At 34.4% G+C, this 8064-nt stretch overlaps 1 protein-coding gene across 1 annotated transcript; it reads right to left on the bottom strand.

Moving 5' to 3' along the window:
* Positions 1 to 6517: 6517 nt before the first annotated feature.
* LOC108318786 (uncharacterized protein At5g65660) lies at positions 6518 to 7613 on the bottom strand. The gene is made up of 2 exons (XM_017556408.2): positions 7212 to 7613; positions 6518 to 7126 (listed from the first exon to the last, which is right to left on the bottom strand). Exons 1-2 carry the CDS (start codon positions 7596 to 7598, stop codon positions 6941 to 6943), a joined length of 573 nt encoding a protein of 190 aa, XP_017411897.1. The 5' UTR covers positions 7599 to 7613; the 3' UTR covers positions 6518 to 6940.
* Positions 7614 to 8064: the final 451 nt, after the last annotated feature.

Raw genomic sequence — 8064 nt, 5'->3', positions numbered from 1 at the left:
AGTAAGAAAATCGTAGGCCTACTTCAATTTCATAAATAAATAAAAATGAAATGAAATGAAATGGGATGAGATCGGAAGAAATGAAATGGGGACGAGATCAGAAGAAATGAAAGTTGTACGGGGCGAGATTGTAGAAATGAAATGGGAAATGTTGTGCTTGAGACTGCGAGATTGATAAGCGAAATGAAAAAGAGAGGTTTTGCATTATTATGATAGGTATTTTAATATCTATTATAATATGTTTTCCTCGTAATTTCTATTTTGTCATCGTGTTTAACCTATTATGATAGGTGGTCTTTTACCTATCATAATATATATATCTTTTATTACGAAAATGTCATCGTTACACCTATTATGATAGATTTTTTAAAATACGTCATAATATATCTTAGTTTTATTACAAAATTGCCATCGGTCAATGTATTATGATAGGTGAATTTCACCTATCATAATAGCCTGTCATGGAATCCTCTTTTTTCACTAGTGAGACGTTAGATATTTTAGAATAGGATGAGAGTGAGTGTTTATGAAATGAATATTTCTTGGAGAATACTAGTTGTATTTATAGGATCAACATAGGTTGTGGGTCTATGTTCAAATTTAAATAATATTTACCTGAGTCGTATAATAAAAATATAATAAATAGTAGCAAAATGATAAATAATAATCAACATATCAAAATACCGAGATTTAATTATAATATGTAAGGCATAGGTTTGAGCTACTCCATAATGAAGAGGCTTAAATGAATTTATTGGATAGCGCTCTTTAATATGTCTATTGGGTCGGCTAGGAACATAAGCTCTCCAATCTTGAGAGTTTGGTTTGGTGTGAGGTCATATAAGACCTTGAGCCTACTTGTGTAATTCGCAGATGGACAAGTTATCCGACTGTGTTTGCAAGTGGATTGACCTTGTGGTCGTGCTTGAGGTGGATTCGCCTTGAGGCCTTATTCATTCAATACAGATTGGCCATTGAGACTCAGCTTTGTTCAGTTTGGTCGTTGAGGCTGAGCTTAGTCTGTGTGGATCAGCCATGGAGGTTAAGCTTATTCGGTGTGGATTGGTTGTGAAGGTTATGCTTATTCAATGTACATTGGTCGAGGAGGTCGATCTTATTCAATTTGTTTGTTGAGGCTAAGCTTCTTTGAGTAAAATGGCCATGGGGTCGAGTTCTCCAATGCCTAATCGAGCTCTTATATAGGTTGGCCATTAGGGTGAGCTCCTCTAGTGGTTTTATCGAGCCGATCTCTTTATATGGGTTGGCTATTTGACCGAGATCCTTGAGTGGCTAATCTAGCCAAGCTCTTTAGATGGGTTGACCATTTGGCCGAGCTCATTGACTAGCTAATTCAGTTGAGCTCTTAGGTATGAAGGTCATCTAGTCGAGCTCCTTGAATGGTTAATCCATTTGATCTCTTTAGATGTGATGGCCACTTGGCCAAGTTCCTTGAGTGGCTTTATTAAGCAAAGCTCTTTAGATGTTATGGCCACTTGGCCGAGCTCCTTGAGTGGCTTTATCAAATTGAGGTCTTCAGATGTGATGGCCACTTGGTAGAGCTCCTTGAGTGGCTTTATCAAGCCAACCTCTTTAGATGTGATGGTTACTTGGCTGAGCTCCTTGAATGGCTTTATTAAGTCAAGCTCTATACATGTGATGGCCACTTGGTCGAACACATTAAGTTGTTATCTAGAATCATTTCTTCCGACTTGTGTTTCAAACTTTAGGCAGTCTTTGCTTGGTGTCATCATCTTTAGACATGCTTTGTTTTAGAATTGTTAACTTTACGCAAATTTTACTTTTAACATTACCATCTTCCTTTAATGTTGTTGAGTTTGGACATGGCCTTCCTTGATGTTGCCAACTTTGGGCATAACTATCTTTGGTGTTGCCAACTTAGGGCATAACTTCCTTTTATGTTTGTCGGCTTTGTTGCTCGTTTTGGTGCCAATGAATGTCGACGACATAAAGGACTCGTGGTGGCCAATGTTCAGGTTTTGAATATGACGATTGATCTCCGACAGCATCGATGGACATCGCGACGACCTTTGCTATTGAGTATGGCTGAACGACGACTCTATGATGTGGTTACGTGGTGATGTTTTGGTGGTGCTATGGAAATGTCCAATCCTTTTTTCAGAAAATAAATGAAAAACAGAGGTTCTTATTTGACAAGGGTGTCCTTAGCTGACACTAGTGCAAAAACAGTGAATAACGTCACGCGTTCAACGTCCAACCATTGAATAACCAACGTTAAAAATGACCGATGGCATTTTAGTAAATAAATGCAATTATTAAACGTCGTTTAGAATTGTAATTCGACGTCAATATATTATATTGGGTAAATTTTGCAAAAATGCTTGGCGCGAAGGTGAAAGTGTATTTACGTATGACGTCGAATTCCCTAGAATTAAACGTCAAAAGGATATAAAACGTCGAATGTCCTAGTGTTAGACGTTAAAAAGTTAGTGAATTCAATAAAAATTTGAGCGGGAGATTAAAAAGTCATTCATTTTATCTTAGCGCGCGATACCCTCTTCTCTACTCAAATTTTTCTGGAACGAAGTTTAACAACCATCACATGTAATCTTTCTTTAATTTGTTACAAATGCATGTTAACTAACTACTTTATATATGATTTTCATTTGTTTTGACCGATTATTGTCGTGCTCTTTTTCTTCATAAACACATTCTGCTTTCTCTCTTGCTGGTGGCAATACTTTAGACACTCTTTTAGAATTTTATTATTTTAGAAACCAAGATGTTTGATAAGTGCAATTTCAAATAACATTTTCTTTTAAAACATTTGTAATGTTAGTCTTAAAAAAAATTTAAATTTAAATGCATTAAGTTAAACTATGCAGATTTTTAAAAAATAATCGGTAAACTTATTTTAGTTGACAATGATTTTCTACATTTGTTAAATATCTTTCCAATATTCAAAACTTAAAAGCACTCATTAAATTCTTTACAAGATAAATTATCTAATATTTTTTCATGAAATTGGTGGCAGTTTACGTATAGTAATAAAAAATGATGACTTGCCTAATCAGTCATCTTAATTATTAACTGAGATGAGCATGAAGGTCGCAAAAAGATTCTCAGCCGCTGTTTGGATATTATAATTAAATCACAGTCTTTGATGATCTCTTTTTGGCTTAACATCAGCTTAAAGTGGGGAAAAAACAAGATTTGACTTACAATATATTTGATGTTTAGTAGAATAATCTTTAGCACTAAGCAATAAGCAGAACAAGAAAAGCAAAGTTGTTACCTTTAATCCACTCAAGACAAGACTCCACTAGTTAAATAAAGTATTGTTTGGACATCGCATCAACGCTGCCTTATCATCATCCGTACGCTCCCAATCAAACATTTTCACCTGACTCTGCCATTCTTCTTATAGCTTATGACACAGCACATGAGATCCATTATCTTTAGGAGTTTCATCAACTATAATTATGCATCTCATGTGATTAACAAATAATAAATATACAAACTTTCAACTGATTTTGTGGAGATAAAAGCAGCACATGTGATATCATAGTTTTATGGTTAACGTTGTCAAATATTATGAGGTTAGACTTCATGTGTACACTCTTTTTTTCAGGTTTTCAACACCTAGTAAAATTAGTCAACCGTCATTTTATCGACTCTAATATCTTAAAAGAAAAGATTCTTAGTTCTGATTTCTAAAAATTTTAATTAAAAATAAACCAGTTTTGGCTTTAATGAACTCAATAAAATAAATATCCTCGGAGTAATGTATAAACTTCAAGTTCATTGAGTATTTTGCTTCAGTTTAAAACTGTTATGAAAGATTTTCTAATACCATTTAAATCATCAATTAAATTAGATAAGGTAGATTAGAGTTGACCATTCTATATAAAACATTAAGTAAAGAAGTAAATACTAACATGATACAAGGGAGATTGAGTTTGGTTGCCTTTAACCTTCAACAACGAAAAACTGGTTACTTAATGGCTCAAGAAGCATCAAAGTAAAAGAAAAGGAAAAAGAAGAAATAAAAAAGTAGTGGAAGCATGTTTTCTTAACCTATATGAGAGGATTAGTGTTTTTCTTTAAAGATTAAAAGTCCATGAAATATGGAATATGGAATAAGAATATCATAAGCCAAGAGGGTTTACAAAAGAATAAGAATATGGAATATTTCACATTCTTACTTGGTTTAACCTTACATGTTATATCTTATCATATTTCTAATTCAATTGAAATTAGCATGCATCCAAGCTATACGGACCTTTTCATGTTTGTTTTAAACATAAGATCAAAAAATCTATCCATTATAAAAATCACATGCCACAAATGGATGATAAACCATCATTTAATTTTAAAAACCTTACCTTTTCAACATGAGCATAGATTTTTACTGATGAGGACTTTATCAAGAAAAATAAGCTATTCCATTGAGAACACATCTAATTTATGTTGGCAATTACCTATGTGTAATTCTTATTTTATACAAATATGGATATAATGTGAGATATTAACAATGAAAGCGGTTAATTTAGAAATATGATTCCTTTTTGCAACCATTTATCAGACCAGTTTTGACACTATTTTTTAATATAATGTGAGTATTAACATTAATGTTTGGACGGACGTCAAAGATTGTAATATTGAACCGATTCATATAGAAAAAGACCACTAAAAAAAAGAGAAAATACTAAAAAAAATTAAGATAGATGAAGAGAAAATAAAATATAGAGAGGAGATAAAGAAAAAATAATAATTATTTTAGTTAAATTTCCGTTATCTCTATTATTGTCAACCAAAAGTTCCATACATTCTTAACACCATTTTTTTTATTGCGGGGAAAAAATAAAATGATAAAAAAATAGATAAATTAAGAAATGAGAAATAATTGAGAATAAAATAATGTGTTGGATTGTTGGTGAAGAAAAATAAGTGAAATATAGAGAAAGGTATTTTTATAAACATTTGGTTTAGTGAGATCATCAAATATTAATTAGTATGATTTTATAATCCTTCTTTGCGATTGGAAAAAGAGTTGAAAACTTGAATGGATGTCTCTCCAGCAAGAAAAACATAGGAAGGATACTAAGGTAAGGAAGGATAAGAAGGTAACTGCAGAAGATGACAATAACAATTAAGTTTTCGTGTAACTCATATAACTGCGTAATAAAGAAGAGGACCACACGTTATTAATGAGTGTAAATAACTAATTCATTACTTCATCAAATATTTAGGTTTTGTTCTCTATAGCAACCTTAATTTTTTCCTCTGTCCACTTATGAGAAACGATGTAAAATTCAGTCTGTTCATTTATTGGCAATCTGTTTGATATTTGATTCCATCTGAAGAAACAACATATCTGAAACAACACTGAATAGGTAGAGAGAATTAAATCATTGATTTCGAAGAAAGGGTTGGGTGTGAACATGGATCTTTTCTTAAGGAGCACATTGTGTGAAATGTGAGGGTAAGTAATGGAGAATGGGGACATGCTGGGTCCATTAATGAGCTAAAGGAAAAGGAGTGTGTACTGGCAACAATCACGGAAAGGTACACCTTTTTGAACTATTGTACCGCACCAACAAAACCAGAGACATAGTTTTGGCTATTCCCAACAAGGAAAGGTTATAACTTAAGGATTTTCATGTTAAAGCCACAGTGAAGTTAGGTCATGACAACCCAATACGAATCATTCTTTGTGGGTCATCAATCATGTTTTCCAATTGCTTTCTCTCAAAACTCATGACCATGGAGTGGACAACATTCTCCACTTGGTCAAATTAATGCACTATTTCTACACCTTTGAAAACCTCTTTTTCATACCACTTCTGCTCTTGATCAATTTTCCATTTTTCTTAGCCTGTTTTCAAACACTGCTTTCTCAGGAAAATTGATTTGGAAGTGCACCTTACTGTGCAAGTGCAACTAAATTTCAGTTGTTTGCATCACCAACAGAGTATGTCTCTTCTAGTTCTGTGGAGGCGCATGCTTTCTTGAATCACTCACATTCCCCAAAATGATTATGTGGCCACGTTTTTCAGAAATATACTGGCCTCAAATCAATATATGATCATGTTAAAAGAGAAAATTGTCAAGGAAAAGAAATCACTACTTCAAATGCTCTCACCAAAAGAACGACATATGATCTTTATAAATAGAAGGCTAAATAGGAATGGTAGAATTGGGTGCAAATCTCAGTACCTTTTGATTTGAAGAAGAATATATGTTCTTCATGCCTTTGACCAGTTTTTCATTCTTGGGACATAGTTCACCATACAGAGGAATGCCTCAGAAAATTAGGTTGTACGTTCCTATCAAGAGCTTGATTTTCAAGAATTTTACCAACCAATACGTGTGATATTTTTTTCATTCTTTTTATATAGCGTTGTTCACAGAAAGTCCTGAACAAAAATTAAAATAGATCCCAGGTCTTATCTTGTTTAATCGAAGAAAAAGTGATATACTCTGTCTTATCTGAAACCTCCACATTATAAAAAGAAAAAACTTTACCAAATAAAGATCTTGCTAAAATTAAAATCATTAATTCAATCTCAAAAAACAAATTGGGTTCAACATCTGCTACTTTCTTTTGCATGTCAAAATCAACAAGAGGAGGAAGAGCCATCCAAATTGGATTTTGTTTCCAATCAATACCAACATCTACAAACTCCTTAACAGTTTACATACTACACAGAGATGGACTAAATCAAATGAAAAGGCCCTCAATATTATCCGAATTAACCTGCAACCCTATCTATCCCCTTATTCTTTTTTCCTACTTTGTTTTCTTACAATCTTTCTCGGGGTGAACAATGAATATACATTGGCACAACAAATGGTGGCAACTAGCAAGCACAAGCAGCCAAGTTTTCGGAACCCAGGTTGTCTGTGTATTTTTACATTGCGAAACCTTGACCCTTTTGACAACCTGGGAGGCAGCAAATTATAAATACAAAGGGATCGGTAGCTGCGGCGGTTTGGGCAGCCGCTTCTGCTTCTCCAATTCCACTGTGACAACAACGTTGTCCGGCCTTGAAGGCTGGCACGGACACGGCATGGCTATGAACCTGGGCACGTCATCCCCCGGCATCAACACTGGCAAGCTCGGTCCCCTGTTCTGCCGCAATTCCTAACGAAAACAAAAACTGTAAGAAAAAAAAAAGCATACTTTGGTAATGAAAAGGAATTTGGTAAGAGGATATATAGATAGGTACCGTGGAGTGTTTAGATTTGGTGGGATCGGAGGAATGCATTTGGGGATCGGAATGAGAGAATGATTGACGAAGGGAACGGATCCTGTCCCAGTGGTAGCAGCAAGAGAGGACGCCACTGAGGGTGAAGATGATGATCAAGAGAAGGGCAGTGCCCAAGGGGAAGCCAAGGGACGGTCGAGATGCGTCGACATGCGGCGGCGAAATATCTGGGCTTTCCATCATGTGGTTCCCACTCTCATGTGCGTGAGGAAGAAAACAGAAGAGAAGAGAAGAAGGTTGAGTGGGTGAATGCGAAGAGGGTGGCAGTATATAAAGAGGAAGAATGGAAAGGAAGCAAATTGAAGTTGGTAACTCAGGAGGAGTGAAGTCACCTTCAGTCTTGCCCATAGTACGGAATGATTGTGGGGACCACTCTTGTTCGTGTTTTATTTAGGTTCTTGTTCGGTGGTTGTTACAAAAACATTACGCGTTTCAGTCAAGTGAGCCGCGACGCCCCGATAATGTACTGTAGTTTTTCTTTTCTTTTCTTTTCTTATTCTCGATTTCCTTTCTCAACACAAATCATATACACCTCTTAAAACTAATAAAATTATATAAGCTTCCAAATTTAATTTTTATATCAATTAAGCTATTAACATATATGTTATCAATTTATAACATATTTTTAAACTCTTATGATATTTAAAAACATATTTTAAAGCTTACATTTAATGCTGGTCTTCTGAATATATTTAAATTAAGAGCAAGCTCAAATATAAAGAGAAGACTGAAAAAGTTACGATGCGAACATAAAAGTGTGATCGAAAAGAGTAAAAGAGATAAAATTAGATGATGTCATTAATGTTAATAATTT

The sequence above is a fragment of the Vigna angularis genome, chromosome 1 (assembly GCF_016808095.1).
Source record: "Vigna angularis cultivar LongXiaoDou No.4 chromosome 1, ASM1680809v1, whole genome shotgun sequence".
Classification (NCBI taxonomy): domain Eukaryota; kingdom Viridiplantae; phylum Streptophyta; class Magnoliopsida; order Fabales; family Fabaceae; genus Vigna; species Vigna angularis.
The sequence above is the reverse complement of the archived record's forward strand: the minus strand, read 5'-3'. Positions and strand labels throughout refer to the sequence as shown.

Bases quoted from the DNA above. Each gene is read 5' to 3' on its own strand.
- LOC108318786 (XM_017556408.2), bottom strand. From the start codon at position 7,598: ATGGGCAAGACTGAAGGTGACTTCACTCCTCCTGAGTTACCAACTTCA. The intron at 7,127-7,211 runs GTACCTATCTAT...TGTTTTCGTTAG, and splicing joins CCAAATCTAAACACTCCACG to GAATTGCGGCAGAACAGGGG.